The following is a 19,139-nucleotide window of genomic DNA, read 5'->3' on the forward strand; positions in this document are numbered from 1 at the left end:
GCATCGTGTGCGAAGTTAACTTTGCTATTTATCTTTGTTCGCCTGCAGGCAGCTCTCTCTTGAAGAACAGTCGAAACTCCTTGTGGCGCTTACATAGACGAAGCAGAAAGCGGATTTCTCGACAATGTGTATTAGGGGCTCCTTTGGGACAACATGTCCCCGCGGCTTTTACATTCAGTCATCACCTCCTCTCAGGCTTCGGCGCGCCGCATTCACTTCGTGGCTTTTCGAGTTTCACAGAGAAGCGTGATGGATGCTTTTTACTGGCCGTTTGTGTGTTCTAAAACAATAAAAAGCATTCGTTTGTAAACTGGAAACTCGGAAAGAACGAGGAGAATTGTGCTGTTCTTGTAAATCCCGGATATCCGCGTAGCATTCTCATGTGCCGATGTGCACTTCGTGAGAGAAGACGCAGCGGAGCGGAGAATCAAATATTCTGTGCAGATGGTCGTGGAACTGTCTGCATCCATTGCGTAACGCGATTTCGACTCGACAAGATATTTAAAAGTTTCTTTTCATTTCAGTACTCAATTTATTATGCAATTTATTAATTTATAAAACATAGTACTTTAGAAGACAACATCTTAATTTCATTTTGCTAGGTGTAAACTTTTGATTGTATAAGCTATAAACATTTTAATGCAAAATCATCTTATTTCGAACAACTATTCCCGTTCCATTTTAAAAACAAATTTGTTTTGCATTAAAGTCTTGTAATAAATAAATAACTTGCAAGATTGCGTCAATAATAAAAGTTGTTTAATTCATTCTTTAATTTAATTCTTAGTTAATTGCATTATTTAACATTATTATTAAATTGACAATTAATGTAATCTGTGATGTTATTTTTATAATTGCATTTCATGTCGCAGCTTTGTAGAACTAAGAAATGTACTCGCAAATTTGCATATAAATCTTATTAAGCAACAAGAGATCCACTTCGTCCGAAAAAAAAAAAAAAATATATATATATATATAACAATATATAATATATGTAATAATTTATAAATGAGATTCTTTCTCTTATTTAATTTATTATTCTTATTGGTCTAAGTTTTATTTATAATTATTTAATTGTAATTATTACATAAAAAAATATATTTAATGTCACTTTAAATATTGTTAAAAGTGTATTTTTAACATACTATGATAGATTTGTTCGTATTCTGTTAAAGTTTTTGAATTATGTATAAGGTTGCGTAAAATGTTTGCGTGTATCAAATTGCAAGTAGATAAGTCTCGCGTATGATCAACCGTAAGTCTCGTGAATGTTCTCTCTCTCTCTCTCTCTCTCTCTTTCTCTCTCTCTGTCCATCTCTTTTTTCTCTCTTATTCTCTTACTTGGAAACGTGACCATCTAAATTTAATATTTTATTTATGATAAAAGTATCCATTAGTTTACTTTACCATAAGAATTGTTCATCTTGTTGGTTTATCGCGTATTATATGTTTTGCGAGAAATTTCATGGAAGGTATTTTAAGCCTAGAACGCGCAATTGTTCATAATCTATTTATTTTCAATGTATAACAATACACAACATCGCAAGCAATTTCTTTTTTCGGATTAAATCGCCTTTAGAATTCTTGCTACGTATATTTTTCATCCATGTGTATTACATTTTAAATAATAATATATGGTCGTTTTCAGAAAGTTTTGTATTATTTAGTTTATTGTACGGCTTTAAAGTCAATGTGTTATAATGCAAGTGAAAAAATCGGGCAGCATTTTTAAGTGGAAACAATATATGCGAGCCACAAATCGAAAATAAAACCGACTAATATTTTCGTGCACTTTTCGCATGATGATGCTATCTCTACATAAGTCAAAACGAATTCAGGTGGCGTGAAATTAACCTCGTAATATGCGGCGCTGAGGTTTACAAACCGCTGTGGTTTCGGCGGTTAAAGATCGCTCTCCGACTTCGTTAACATATATTTGGCAGTATTTTACACAGCGCTTTTCATGCGAAAATGTACTAGCTTGTTCAAATTACAAAATGTTGGCTAGAAATATATTCACAAATAAACATATTTTTTATGATATAAAAAATATTTGATGATATCTTAACTACAAGAATACAATTTATACAATTTTTTTTTTATTGTTAAAGTTCAAGTAATATTTAGTTGTAACAATATAGAGGAAAGTCATCGATACCGACATATCACTTGGTTTTTAGACAATATTTTTTAAACAAAAATAAAACTTTAAACATAAGTACAAACTAAAAAGTGTCTTCCATCTGATAGTATAAGCAATTTTTATAATATTGTTTGCAATTTTGTAATAATTAATTTTTTTACTTTATGCTGTTCTTCAAGATGCAAATATGTAATGTGATAGTTTTTCAAGAAGTTTTCCATGTACATTTTTTTGTATACATGATTGTCTTCAGCTCCATTTGTTTGATTATCTAGAGTTATTTGACACTGTAAAGCATTATAAAGATTGAGTTAGCTCATGATCTGCATGATCTGTTTTACAGACAGGTGTGGCGGTTTACGCTGCATCCCAATTTTAAATTTAAAATCGTATTATGAAAAAATTAAGAAAAAAATAATATAAATAAAACTGATTTAGAAAATTACAAGTATTTAAAATGACGTAATATTATCAATAATATGGTCACTATTATTTAAACTACGCAATTTGTAAAAGAAAATTGTAAGAATTTTATTTTTGCAATCATAGAATTCGTTTTTAACTGATTTGGTATAGAAACAAGCCACAATAAATTATGAGTTTGTACTTCTTCAATTAGCTAAACAGATCATGATTTTATTAGTATTAATAAAATGCAATAGTTAGTTTTTGAGAAAGGGGGTGTGACTTTAGGAGATCTATGTCGGTATCTTTTCTCTACTTCTGTAAATATTTTATAGAATAAGTAGGATATATCGTTACATTAAACGTAAATTTCTATAAATAATTTTTAGAATTATTTAAAACAGATTATAACTATAATTGAAATAAATCTCGAACGATGATTCATAAATAACAATTTGTTAAAGAAACGGAGTACACTATTTAGCGCATAGAGATAGTATCAATATCGCGGCAAAACTTTACCTGATGTTGCGACCTTCGATCACGCATCGTTAATCAACGTCTTATTACGTTCACGTTAACTCGCTGAAAATATAAAGAAACTAGTGCAATGAAGATTTTCTTCACACTTGATTAATTAACTTGTAACATGTTTCTTAATTTATTGTTCAATAAACACTGCCATGTTAATAACAATGGTCATATATTACAAAAGCGCAACAGGTTCACCTGATCTTTTTCTTTTTAAAGAAAATAAATGTTCGAACATTTTTGTTTTTATTAAATGTATTGATACAGAATATCTTGCAGCTATTATACAAAATTCTATGTTCTGAAAATTAATTAAAGTTTAAAATTCTAATATTCTTGGAGAAAATCTATAATCTTGATTTGACACATCAGTTTTTAATTTGTAAGTAATAAAAATAGTATTGCATAAAATTCACGTATGATCAAGTCTACAATTACGTTTACACATTTCTGTTGATAATTTATCATTTGTTTTATTGATTTATTATCTATTATTGATTTTACACATACAGATAATAATGATTTTCTCTGTTGAACTAATTTTGCTTTCTGATTTCTTATTCGTAAGTACGATATATTTGAATAATACAATCGTATTATTATATAACTAAAACGATCTATACAACTAAACGATCATCTTTTCATATTTATAGGAATTACCTTTGTTTTGATTAGAAAAATATATTTATAGAAATTGATTTATTATTATTTTTTTATTTTTTTATATCTCGAAATTATTAAAATTGTGGAAAAAAGAGATCTTTACGACAATTGTGTCATATTTTTTAAGATAATTTAATCTAATTTTCTTAATTTACTAAAATCAAGAATTTATACATATGTATGTATATACAAATCAAATTACAATAACATATAGGTATGTTGAATTTGTGCGCGTATATATGAATGTCAGTAACAGTACCTTTCAATCTATTAAAGAAATGAAGATTATTATTGTAAATAATAAATAACAAATGACTCACTGGTAGTTGCTCTGTCTTTGCACGATGTTTCTCAGGCCTTGTCTTGTCTCTTCTCTTAGGTTTCTTCAGATGCACTAACACAATATTCGCGATAATACGGTTAATTACGATCGTGCAAACTTTGCGCTAACTTCCAATATTAATTTCACATGCCTTGCACTTTACAACATTACAACGGAAGAGTAATGCAAAGGAAGTACGACCGCACGAAACTACTTGACACTCGCAACATCTTGCAAATTCCTCCTATTTCTGTTTAAATTGTACTATCAACTTCGTTAAATAATTGTTACTACGATACACTAACAAATCATTAAATGTGAGAGTTAATTAATAATTAATTAATCTTGCAGGTTATTCATTAATTGTTCATAAAGAATGATCGCGTTTTGAAAGATAATAATGCAGTTGACTTTCAACTAGTGTTCCGCTGGAGATCAATCCTCTTCAGATTACACTAGTTTATAAAAAAATATTTTTTAATTTATATTTTGAATCAGATAAGGTGTTTTTTATAAACTTTTGAATATCGAAAATGATGCCGCAGGTCTTCCCTAACACATCAGATTTTCAAAGTAATTGAGATTAATATATTAAGGACTTTTTTGTAACAATTGACATTTTTTTTGTAAATTTTTTAATTTTAAAAATTGCTCACATACAAAATTGCATCGAATACTCGAAAGAAAAAAAAATGCATTTAAAAAGTTTCAGATAAAATCTATACGATCTGTTTATATACTGATAGTCACTAGAAATTGTGACTTTATCGTCATAGACGGAAAATTTGCTATTTTAGAAAAATTCTGTATTTAAATCTTACACTCTTTTCTCTCACTTTTTCAAAAATGATTGTATTTTTACTTTCTCGGAGTGAGATTTCACTCTAAAAAAATTTGAGTTCCATAATATTGCTAAAAAGTAAGATATTAAAAATTTTAAAAATGCGTTTTATAAGAGATAAATAATACATTCCAATCAGAATTTCAAGATAATGTTATTTTTCTTTACACAAAAATGTTATTAGAAAATATTATTAGAAAAGACATTTTTTGGACGTTAAATTATTTTGGAAACCTGCTGAAGCTTTTAATTTACGACATCGTGTTTTCAGCACTCAAAAATCTGTAAGAAACACCTAATTCGGTAGTTAAAAATAATTTTCATTATAAAAAAAACTAGTGATAATTACCGAAATTGTTAAATTTCTTGTAATGCGCTGTGCTTTCTCTAAAAACGAAGTCATTAAACTTTTCTGTTAGAGATTTCTTTTTAAAACCGACACTCGCGTTTTAAAATGATCATCAAAATTTAGAACTGTTAGACCTGGAGATTTTTTCTGTTTGCCGGAGAACCGGAGATTCATTCAAAAAGCCTCTACAGGAAACCGGAGAGGTGACAATATAACACACAGGAAGCGACTACCGTTGCATCGCTCGATTCTCACTATGTGAATGATAGATCAGCGATGTGAATATGTGATACTAAAACCATGCCAGCTTACAATTTTTTGATAATACGTTAAATTTTTCAAAACAGTTTCAGCACGATCTGATCTATGTTTTGCTCCGCGTGATGCGCACAGTGTTTACGCAAGGTCACTGCGTGATTATTCGCGTGGTGAGACTTGAACAGGCATGTAGTGGCGTGACTCGTTTCGTATCAGTCTGTATATCATCGCGTAATTATCTCTCAAAATGCAATTTTTTCTTACGAATAAATAGCTTGATTAATTAATTCCCATTTTTAAAGAATCGTTAACATATCATACCGTTGTAACGGCTATTTAATGAAAATATACTTCATACGATTTAAATTCATGGGTTGAAGGAATTTGCGAGACATTTCAAGTGTAGAGTACACTGTAGCTTTGTACGTTCGTATTTCTTTTGCGTTATTCTTTTATTAGAATATACACGGAAAGAATGATTTTACTGAAATATTTAAAAATATTTAATAATTTATGTAGATACAGAAATATGAAATAATTTTGTTGGATCACAATTATGTAGGAAATCATATGTAGGAAACTCAAGCATGTATAAGCAATGCTGTAAAAAGTTTTGACATTCTAGCAACCAGCTTGATCCTACATAATTATTTTGATCGTTCTAACAAAATTATTTTCAGGACTACAGTATATGTAGCTAAATTTTTAAATACTTTAGCAAAACTGTTCTTTTCATATAGTAAAGTATGTTATACTTACGTCATGTGAGATTAACATCGGAAATACCATTTAAACGCGTGATAATAGATAATTAACTACATTTTTTGTGAGTAAATATTGAGTGAATGTGTCGATGTAGTTTGAGAAGAGGAGAAGATTTGGGAGACATCGGGCGATGGCGGAGCAATCATGGAGTAATTTATTACTTAAGGTATTGTTATTTTCAGTTTTATTGAATTATTTGTATATCATTAAAAATTATATACATATATATGAGAAAGGAAGACTTTTATTAACGATAGAGTTCGTATTTTAAGTCTGAGACAACTGAATTTTTAAAAGAAAAATATCAGAGTGATAAAATGAGGATCTTGTTTTAAAATATTGTATTATATGTAATATTTTTAAATATTTATATAGAATACTAGAGAATGAAGAATTGTACGTGCATAATAATTATTTTTTAAAATTATTTAAAAAGAGATTTAAAAAATAAATAAATAGAGCGTACGTCATGAATTATTTTAGACATTACTATAATTTTAATATATTTATACTTTTACAGATATCAACATAGTTGTGTTTAAATTCCGCTGCTGCGCATCGTATTGGTGAGTCAAATAATTTTTTATTTTAATTTGAGACAATGACTAAATAAAAATTGTATTAGATATATAAGATTTATATATTTTCATATAAAATGTTAATAATATTTAATCCTGAAAATATAATGTGTATATATATATATATATATATATATATATATATATTATATATGAAATTATCTTGTATATGTATTTATTTTGTATACAAATAAGATTTTTCGAAAATATATTTGAAAAAACACTGTGAAGTTATATTAAAATTATTATTCAGATAATGTTATCAATTTTATCAATTACATTACAACTGATTAAAGTTTTTAGTTAATTATTTAAATGAATAAAGAAAAATAGAAGGAGAAAAATAATAAAAATATAAAAAATAAAACGAATTGACTTGTTTAGAACAGAAAACTTTTAAATTTCTTCATACTTGCTAAATGAAAATTGAAGCAAGATATTTTTTATACTGTATTTATAAAAAAAAATGAAATATGATTTATAAAAAATAAAGATAATTAAGTATCTGAATAATAGGAAAATATTGTTTATATTTAAGTGCGTTACATTATTTCCTTTCTATTTTTCTTCCAACTTTTTTTAAGAAACTTGAAGTTCGTTTATGACTTCTTTATTTTTTAAGAATTAAATATTTCAGAAATATAATATAGTATATCGATATTCATAAACTTCTTGATTTTCATATGCATAAATAAAATAACAAAAAATATTTGACAGTTATGTTACAATTAATTTAATGACAAGAAAAAGAGAATGAAAGTGTAAATTATAATATATATATTTATTTTTTTAATATGTGAACTTTAGTTTAATTTTGTATAGTTTATCCGTTTATATTTATTGATAACGTAATTTTATATTACTTGAAACAGTAAAATATAATATTTGGGTAAGGATATAATGTTTGATACATATTTTGTCACGAAGAACAGAAAAATTTTTTATATGTTTGAATTATATCTTAAAATTAAATTGACATTGTGTATATCAATTTAATTATATTATATGATATATTAAAATGTGTGATATTGACTGAAATTAATTCTAATGTATTATATTAAAAATAATATATATTTATGCGCGTATTGACGACATACCTAATAATGCAATTTTTACATCAAAATTCATTAAAAATATGATTATATAAAATTTGAAAATATGACTGAAGATATATATTGAAACCTTGAAAAATACATATTTAATGTATGGCTGCGCGCACGATCCATCATTTATTTCGGATCTTATAGTATTTCTCGTCGATGTCGCAGTAATATACGAAACTTAGGCTATTACGATGAATAATCGACCAAAGTTTCTTCCAACTTTAAGCCTACTTTGATTATTGACTTATAATTCGATATTTTTGTCACGTCGTCATTATCATCAAGTACTTTCCTTTCTTATGCACAAAGTTGTCAGTCGCTTGTGAACTAATATTGACTGCAGATACATTTAATGTCGATCTGTATTTTTTGCTTGAATCATAAATTACAGAATTTATGATTCAAGCTAAAGTTTGATTTTGGCCTTTGTTGAATTTCAATTTTTATAGGATTTATTTTGAGAGAGAGAGCGAGACAAAGAGAGAGAGAGAGAGAGAGAGAGAGAGAGAGAGAGAGAGAGAGAGAGAGAGAGAGAGAGCATTCAAATTCCAATTTTTGTTACATATAGTCTATATTTATGGAATATTTAATATATGCTTTTTAGATTTTTGCTACATGTCATATTTAATACGTTATATTTTCTTATTCATATTTAATATCAATATTTCATATTTGAAAGTATTTATATTCTTTATATGTGTAATTTCTTAAGAATATTAATTAATATTTATTTTAATTATTAGGTGTTGGAATTAATTCGTAGCGTTTTTTAATGAAAGAATGTTATTTATTTCACATGAGCATTAAAAAATACATTAATGAAAGTACTTCCCATCTCTTGTAAAACGCTACGAATTAATTCCAACACCTAATAATATTTATTATTTAGTGACAATTTTAGTAACTAATTAATTTTATAACGCAAAAGTATATTTGACGAAAATGAAAATGTTGATACATTCCAAAAATCTAAAATAATACAAATAAAATAACAAATATGGTAAAAATAATCAATTGCCGAATAGAATTTACGCACAATTTCTATATTTTTCTATAAATATTCTCTTGTTGTCTTTGAGTATAAACGTACATCTTTAAAAAATACATCTTTACAAAGATTACTTGTAAAAATTTAATTATATATGATTAGTGAATAATAATTTATTTATAGCTTAAATTGCCATGACTTCTCATCATTTATGTGCTTGAATAGTTTAAAAGAAATTATTTAAAAATCTCAATATTTAGGAAATATTTGTTACTGTAACTTTTAGAACTGGAACGTAACAGAAAATAGTTATTGCAAAGTAACAACTTTTTATCTAACAATAAACATAAGAAATATTATTTTAATATTCTCTTGTTTATTTGCGATCGATAATAGAGAAAGAGCTTTTCGAACTATTGTATATTGTTATTGAACAATATATATATCGGGCTGCCATCCGTCGTCATTTCTTTCGAGGACTGTGTTTTGCCCGGCTAAAATGTGAAACGTCGCGTACACTTGGCAAGACTCAAGGAAAATGCGAGCATTTCATCGATGAGACGAAAGGTACGCGATGCGGAACGATTTGGAGCGTGAAAAGTGTAACACGGAAAAACACTCGCACTAGGTCCTCGAAGATTGAAAAATTTCATTGAGAATCCGTATAAGTAAAATTTTTTCTCATTGTCGATTTTTTCCGTTACATATTCTAGGTTGGTACTTTTTAACCGTATTGACTGCCGTGGAATAGTATTTCATTGTTTATCAGACATAATCATCGAAGGGCATACAACAATGTGTTCAACATTTATTTCCAGCTTAATATTAATTATTTATATTTGAAAGAGTTTATCATAGAAAGATCTGTTCTTCGAGATAAAAGCATTCACTGAAAAAAAATAGTAACAATATTCGTAATTAAAATTAATTAAACACTAATTTTACTTTTAATTATTTAAATATTGTATTATGTTAATTTTCTAATTATTACCAAAAACTGTTGATTACTATTATTATGTTTGGTAATGTTTACCAAAATAATATAAGTGATAATTACTAAAAAATTAATTTCAATCAAATGTTCGATTAATGTTTAAGTAGGTCGATGGCACACCTCACAGCACATCTCGCGCACAAATTATCTTCGCAATCCTGTTTTGGAAAAGGGAAATAAAAAGTAATGCTCAGAAGTTATTTTTACATTCCTCTCATAAGAATATAAATAAGAATATCTCATAAGAATATAAATAAAAATGTAAATTTAACTCTATGTATACATATTAAAAATTATAAACTTATAAAGATAGTTTGTTGTAGGTGGTGTATTTGATCACTTATTTAAAAGTTAATACAACTAAAATCAGTTAAACGCTAATTTTATTTTTCTAAATATTATCCTACTTTTTTAATTATAATCAGATGGTTACTATTATTTGTTTGGTAATATCTGTTAAACATTACACTAACAGTAAGTACAACAAAATACATTTAAGAGCTATTATTAGATTTCTTTTGCAATATTCGATCATATCAATCAATTGAAAACATATTAGGAAAAGGAAAAAAATTATCATGTAATATACGTAATATACGCGATTCTTTTCTGATATTTAAAAAATATCTAACATTTATCAATATAACACATCATGTCTTACGATTATTTAAGTCCCGACACTGTCAGTTGAATGTTTGACGACCTCAGCTGAAGCGTTACAGCTTCGTTTGGCATATCGATTTTTCTTGATTGCTTGGTCCCGACCATTTGATTTGCGACATAATACAATTTAACAGGATGGATGAAGAGTGTTGGAAGGGGATTATTGAGGACAATAAATCGGTATACGAAGCAACGTGTACAGAACAGATTTTATCGAATGGCAACGGAAATGTAACCACGGATTTAGAATCCCCAGAGCAAAACGATCGAACCTCGCGGGTCAACGAGCGGATTAATTTCATTCTTGATCCTGCGCATTAGTTCTGCTATTGATATATCCTTTCCGAGAATCTGAAAGCATATATAATTTTCGAGCGTACCTAGAGAACATTGAGATGTCTTATAAGACATCACAAAGACGTCTTAAAAATTCATGAGACATTTTTTAGCACTATTAAAAAGACATATATATGACATCTTTAAAATATCCTGATTTATGACGTCTTATAGATATTATTCTTTTGATGTCTTCTCAGACATTTGTGTACAAAATAAAGATAAAATTATTGATACAAAAACGCGTGATAAAAGGAAACATATGAAGCTGGAATTACCCGAGAAATCGGTATATTAATTGTACTTATATAATATATCTTCGATAATGATCTATCTGTCTTACAACAGATATAAATTTCGTCATTAGAAAAGTTATGTAAGTATAAAATAATTGTGCCAATTTATCAAGTAATTCCAACTTGTATTCTTCCCCTCGTCAATACGTTTCACATAATTGTATAGTTGCACAATACTTTAATAACACAAAATAATGGAGTGTCAAATTAATTGACATCCAATATTTTTATAGGTTACGTATTATATCTGCAGATTGTGATGTCATAAATTTCATTCGATATTATATAATACAATTTACATTTAATAATGTAAATAGCTATACATGCTTCAAAACTTGAATAATTTTTAGACATCTTTTAAAAGGGGCTTAAAAATATCTATTTTAAGATATTTTTTAGACATGCGTGATCTTTGGGAGGAAACATAAAAAAAATATCACGATCGATATGCGTCACGACTTATATGTATGTACATCCGGAATTTTTACAATCAGTGGCAGTCACTTTCACAATTTTCCTTGATCTTAATTTATCGTCATCTATCACTCAATCTATCTCACTGAATCACTCAATGAGGCGCAGTATCGTTATTAAATCCCATTTAATTAGCTTGGTTTAATTAGCTGTTTGCCTTGTTTTTTTATTATGATAATTGTTATTGACGGTTGTTTCTCATCCGGTAATCAATGGTAATCAGAAAGAAAGAATCTTGACATTTTGTTAATATTTATTAAGAATAAAACCCAGTCTTTCGTTATATAAGTGATATTTGTGTTAAATTAATTATGTTGACGTTTATATATTTAACTCTATATATTTTAATAGATATAACAGCCTTAACTGAGAAATCTTCATGGTCTGCATTTTTCATTTTCGAAAATAATACCGCGATTTTGCAAATTTTTATTCGTTCAACATTGAGCGAGCAATATAGTTGTCCTCGAAACCGATTATAAAATTATAGTCCATATATTCTTGAGAACTGCATATATATAATTATTATTACTAATATTATAACAGTACTAACAATAAAATGGAATTATCTATAATTATTTTATTAAACAATTATAGTCATACCAAATGTTTTTCTTTTAGTCGAAAGTTATCAAATAGAACAGAATATTTTCAACAGTAATGCAAATTTTTGAATGATAGATTTATATGCCATTGCTGTTTCCGGGTCAATGTCTTGCGACTGTCGCGTCGGTGTTTGTTCGTTGAGAAAATGTTCCCGATATCTATTCATAGCGTACGACTTGACATAGAGCTGAATTTTTTTCTTGTGACAGGCGAATAAAAATCAGCTCATCTTTTTGTTATACTTTTGAAACATGTTTTCGCGTCGCAACGGAAATTTTTGATCGAACGGAAAAATGTCGCGGTCCTGACATTCTTAAACCGAATTATTATCTCATTTCATAATTGATGAGTAAGACGAATCACTTAGATTTGCCGCGAGAGACAGTATATTACCATTGCTAGTTGATGCTTGCATAACTACAAAAGACATATATCATTTTTTTTTTGCACGATGGAAAATATCTAGCCGTCTATATCGGCGCGTAGATGTCGCGCAGTGATCCTCGCTTTTTCATGGGAAAGGTCGGTGTGACGTATCGGCGATTTACCTTAGAGACGTGGATTTATACCATACACTCTAAAATGCATTTTGTGAGCGACAGCACTTCGATGAAGTTTGCCGGATAGTTTCGATACGAATATGTTATTGAGCTTCCCGAAATCTAGCACTGAATTCGAAATTTTAACTCGAATATAACGTGATTATAGCTGTTTTGTGTGTACGTAATATGTCATATCTTTACAAGAACAGCAAGTGTTAAAAATTCTGGTGTGTCGAATCTATCAGACATTTTTTCTTTTTACAGCCGCCTCGCTTCCATGTCAAAATCGTTCATGAAAAATGATGGATCGTTCACCCGCGTATAACGCGGGACTGCATTCAAAATTATGCGTTTTATCGTTTCATGCCGTTACTCTGTTTTTTCGTCACGTGGGCTATTCTTCATAACGCGATAAGAATGACATAACTTATCTCTTTGCTTAAGAACTGTTTGCATTTTATATATTAAATAAAGCATGCAATCATTTTTGTTAAGCAAAAGTATTATTATTTTCAATTTATCATCCATTGCAAATGGAAATTAAGATAAAATATTCTAGTTTTTATAAAATATGTCGATTACAGAGACCAAAGTCTCCGAAAAATCATTATTTAAATTTAATAATGGGAAAAAAATATATTGTTGTTGTATTAAAACCCGTTTTTGTTACAATTTTTATATTGATTTTTAACTTATTCAAGTTTTTAACTTATTCAAGTATTAATTTGATTACATTGTTTAAACATTTTGTTAAATTAATGTTTAATATTTTTTAGCGTTAAATTAATAATTTATAAGTATAAGCGAACAATTATAACATAAGAATAATATATGTATTTAAATATTAAATTCTAAAATAAATGAATAAAATGTAATATATATTTATATAATTTATTATATTATAAACGCTAATTTTACTGAAGAAATATTATTTACAAATATTATTGTGTCAATTTTTTACATAATATATGTTCATGTCATTTTTTAACATATTTATTTTGTATTAAATTGACACAAAAATTTGAATGGCTCGTTTGAGACAAATGTAATTAAATGTTAAATTTGACTCAAATTTTCTACCTATAATATATTCATCTTTTTACCCGACGTCATAAAAAAGAGATTTTTAATTCGACCTTATATATTATTTATGTATGTTTATTTATTTTATATGCTCGTTTTATTCTGTGGAATTTATTTGTTCCAAATCTTTTCTTCGTTCAGTTGAACGCTTTAATATCTGAAACTGCAATTATAGTTGCCTTTAGTGAAAGCGATCGCTGTATGTCTAGTCCGACATCTCGTAGCCGCTTCATCCCCATGAGGAGTTTTTTTCTTTTCTTCCTCTCAGAGGGAAGGAGAAAGAGAGTGGCGTTACAGGGTAAGTTGTACAGGGTAAGAAGTGGTGGATGCTGAGAGGGTTGGCGGGGGTGAATTCGGCTGAGGGCGCGCGCCGTGAGGAACGCGTCGCTCGCTCTCGGGGGCGTGCGGGAGAGTCAGTGCGCGGCGAGGCGCGCCAGCTGCCGCACGTCATGATTCTACCCCAGGTGAGCGACGATGTACCCAGACACTACCACTACCATCCCGTCGTTAACAGGACGACCGCCGAGAATCGTGAATATACACTCAAATGATAGTCCCTGTGCATGATGAGTGTCGGCGATTTTTTTTTTAACCTTAGTTCTTCATTTCATTTCAGCACGAAACAGCATGATTAAATCTTTTTCTTTCACCTTTCCCCCGTTTTTCCTATCTCGCTGATACCTCGACCTACATGAAGAATCCGATTTTAGGGAAACTGGAAAAGCTAATAGAAAAATGCTTCCGAGTGCGAGTACGCGATTATGCGAGTATCACGCAGTGATGTGAGCGACCGGCATAAAATTTCACGTGTTTCGTGTCGTGACGCGAGGGTTATATATCGAGTTATTTCTAAGAGCGAAAGTGAATGAAGAAAACCGAGATCCCTCTTCGCCAAGCTGAAAAAAAATGGTGTCATTAAAAGACGACACAGAGAATTGTGCCCGAGAAAAAATAATTTTTTATGTGCTATCAGTGGTTTTATGTATCAAGAGTGTGACGGATACCGCTGCATCTCGAGTTTCGTGAGACCCGCAAATTGTAACCGCAAATTACACTGCCGTTTTTAACATCGTGAAATTTGATGCCGAGTCTGTCGAGAAAATCGATTCGTTCACCGGCGAAATAGTTCGCGGGTAAAAATAACTTGTAAGATAACGTCGACGATGGAAATTTTAATTTACAAGGCATGAAGGCGTAATCGTGCGAGAATCATAACCGAGTCGATGTAGAGGATGATAAAGCTCAATTTTATCAGCTCGATGAGTCTCGTGAAATACAACGTGAAAAATATGCATTATCTTCATAAAATTTGACGATAGATACATGCACAAAAAATTAACTCATCGTTAGCGAAGTAGGTCGTAATTAAAGGCATTGCGAACAATAACGTCGATTGAACAGGATGAAAATTTTTATTTGAAAGGAATGAATCATATTGAAGTTGGAATTAGATTTTGACGGTTTGATTTTTGCGAACTTCCCGAGTATTCTTCGTAAGTGAGTTTCAAAATTTCGAAACTTTTCTGAGACGCATGACACGCCGAACTTTATGGAGAATTTTGTGAATCATTATTGCGGGTTACTAAGAGAGAGAGAGAGCTGCTTTTCTATCGCTGCAACAGGTTCTCGTATATTTTGGTCGTTATCGTCACGATAATGTTAATTTCCCTATCGCGTTCCCAGTAGATTGATTATTAATGATTGCCTGAAGGAAATGTAGGCCGAGCTTACAGAAAAGGCAGAAAACGTCTTTTAATCTCAAGAAAGTTAAATACCTGTCCTCATTATATTTAATTTTGATTATCGCTTATCTGCATATTGTGATATAATTTGCATGTTTTTATTATAATTATAATCGCTATAGGATACACTATAGAATTGATAAAATGTTTAACATTGAGACATTTACGTACAAAATATAAAAGACTATAACTAAATTTCTTTAAATTCATCGAGCGTGCGTGTACATAATTATTTTATAATATACCTTTACGTGCATATAATTATTTATAATATAATTTTTTTAAACATGCATTTATATTTTATAAACGCATTTTGAAAAATTTTTTAAATGGCGATAATTTATATTTGTTACGCTAAACATTACATGAATTAATTAATTCATATTTTAAAAGATTTTATTGTATACATATATTAGGAAAATTATCTTCCGAAGAAACTGCAATATATTTTTTAACAATCTAAATATTTTCTAAAATATCAAGAATTTAATGCTGTCTTTTAAATAATTTTAATTTATAAATGTAAAAATTTGTTTATATCAGATCTTAAAGTATTTTTTTATATCAGTATTGAAGGTCGCAATATTTGATTAAGGCTTTCTAAAAGTCTAGGAACTTTCAGACACGTAGCAATATAATCTGACTCTAAAACAGGAACTTTATGATGTCGATATATCGCTCCCTTACTTTAAAAGTAGCGCAATTTAAAAAATTGAATTTCTCGATAAAAAGAAAACATTATTTTTTAACATAACGTAAAATTATTTGAATAATCAAATAATATCAAAAAGAATATGTTCTCAATATGATTAAATGTCATTTTTCTCATTTTTGTTTTACAATCCTTACAAAGCTACTCTGAATTGTGAACGACTTTGATTTTTTACGAAGTTAAATTAGTTTATTTTTTATGATTTTAAAAGATAATAATTACCTAAATCACATTCATGGTAACAACTCGAAAATAACGTTTTTTAAGTTGTGTTATTTTTGAGATAAGACAGTGATATAGTCTTAAACTTACTAACTCTTTGCAGTCCTTGTCAGAATTGGACTCGGCAGCAAATTTTGCGAAAGTTTTGCATAATTTATTAGAATCAGCATGATTATCGATCAGTAAATTTTTGAAATCTTAATTTCTATAAGTTCTTCTAAATAATAAAAATGTTGTGATTCATAATATGTCCACTGATTAGATTGAATTAAAGACAAAATATTTGATTTTTGCTCATTTATAATTTAGACCGCAAAGAGTTAACGCTCACAACGATTATTATTCTCTATATTTTACAAAAGCAATAAGCCAGAACTATCATAATATAAGCACACAAAATAAAATTTAATATTTGATTCAGAGATTAGACCATGATATTCTTACGTATTTTAATGTTCTGAAACCGAACCCGATGTCCAATTTGCTCAATCATATTACATTTTTTTCATTGACGAAAAATAGCTCAATTTTCCAATATTTTTAACCTATCGACTTGCATATTAATTTTTATAAGCTTGCATATTATTGAATTTACTTTTTTTTTTGCTTTCAGTTTGCATATTAAAAGTCTGACCATAAATGGTTCTAAAAATACTTGAAAATCGAGTTATTTTTCATTGATTGAAAAAAAATTGTAACATTGGATTTGGTTTCTGAGCGTCAAAATAAGAATATCATAATCTAATCTTCAGGTAAAAAATTTTTTTTATGTATAATCATAAACACTGTTGAAATTATAGGGATCATTGAAATGATCTCTACAAGAGATCATATCGATAGAATTGTGTATTGTAAGTAATAAGTCATTACAAAGTCATAGAATAAATATATGCATAAATTTTCTATGAAAGGGGATGAATACGCGAAGAAAGGGGAAATATCACGTAGTTCCGGAGTGAAATCTAATTTTGTGGGAGAACGGTTAAAAGAGAGACGCTTTTCGTCGAGTTCTTCGTCATGAAGTACGTCGAGATCGCCGAGTTTTGCGAGCATGACGATTCGTAAAAATTACCGACGCGAAGTTTAAGAAGAGTCTTTAAACAGCCGAGGTCGGTACTCACTTGGAATTCCTAATTGTTTGAGAAAGAGACGACTTTTGGACACGATCGCGACTTGGAAATCGATGCGATTAATTCACTCAAAGACCAAACTTTTGGAAGAACAGCGATATGAAAGTGGTGAACGACGGATTGAACGTCGCTGCACGTACCAGTTTATTCGTGCTTTCGAAAGTGGAATTAAATATTTTAAAATTCCATATTCGGAAACAATCACGAACGAAATTTTTCAATTTTCTATTAAAACTTTTACTCGCTATATAGTTTGATTATTATTGTTTATTAATTTGTAACCCATCTCGATGAAACAGATTCGAGATTCATAGTTCAGTTTGCGATTCGAAATTTTTGAAATAATTTTCAAATCGTGCAGAGATAAAAATGCTTTCTCGGTGGTGGAAATTATTCTGTAATGTCAGTCCATTAGAAGCAATTACAGAAATATCTTTAAAATGCTTTCTATCTCGTGATATTTTCTCTAAACGCGTCGTTAGGAGCAAAATATCTTGCGTGCATTTAATGTTTCGCGTGCAATGAAATACGAAGCTCATTTCAAATGCGAAAATTATCTGTGTAATATAGATACAAAGAACTGTGATATCGAAGAATACAAACCATGATGAATATTTGTTATGTGATATAGTTAAATTCAAATTAATTACTAAGTAAAAAGCCATTAATTGTTTATTAAATATTATAACAAACAATATCTAAAAATTGAAAAAAAATATTTATTGACTGGATCCTTTGATGTCACGGTAAACAAATTAATGTATATATGTTTCCTTCGTATCCAACAAATTGCTCATTAAAAATTCAGTGTGACACTAGAAACTAAGTGTTTTTGTTTGTATCCTGACGGACCACAAAACATCATAACGTCATATATTACGTTTGCCATGCATATCTCGCGAGGTATCTCGTTATTCAGAAAAGCAGTTTGAAAATTGAACTTGTAGCCACTAAATATACATCCTAGCGAACGCAAAATGAGAAATTTGTAAGGAAATAATAGGAATTTATAATGAGAAAATTGTAAAGAAATGATAGTAATTTATATTAATGCGCATAGAAAGTTTGAAAACAAAGTTTTACTGTTTACAAAAATAGTCATCTACTCAACGAGAAAAAAGTAGAAAATAGAGAGACGTGAAATAATATAAAGAGTCACGAGACCACAATCTTATAATTTGCATCATTAATATCAAGTTTTATTTTGCAAATACGAACTTGTTAAAAAGTGCTAAGCGTAATACTAATTAAAAAGTACTCAGCGGTCAGTGTGATCTTTTTACTCGTCCTAGATGTTGCAGCGAATGAATGTTCTAAGTGTGGCTTTCTTTTGTGAGATTAAAGTGCATTAAAAACTTTTCCAACTACGCAGCTGTCCCACATAGAGAGTATC

At 29.0% G+C, this 19,139-nt stretch overlaps 1 protein-coding gene across 2 annotated transcripts in view; it reads left to right on the plus strand.

The window, feature by feature from the left end:
• The first annotated feature begins 14,320 nt into the window (after nt 1–14,320).
• Dop1 (dopamine receptor, D1) overlaps nt 14,321–19,139 on the plus strand; it is a 112,562-nt gene continuing 107,743 nt past the window's right edge. The window contains exon 1 of one of the 2 annotated variants that reach the window (XM_011067043.2): nt 14,321–14,471. In XM_011067043.2, the coding sequence (XP_011065345.1) occupies nt 14,415–14,471 (57 nt within the window). In that variant the 5' untranslated portion in view covers nt 14,321–14,414. The remainder of the gene's footprint in view (nt 14,472–19,139) is intronic. The other variant, XM_011067044.2, reaches the window with a different exon arrangement.

The sequence above is a fragment of the Acromyrmex echinatior genome, chromosome 1 (assembly GCF_024713525.1).
Source record: "Acromyrmex echinatior isolate Ae372 chromosome 1, ASM2471352v2, whole genome shotgun sequence".
NCBI classification, from domain to species: Eukaryota; Metazoa; Arthropoda; class Insecta; order Hymenoptera; family Formicidae; genus Acromyrmex; species Acromyrmex echinatior.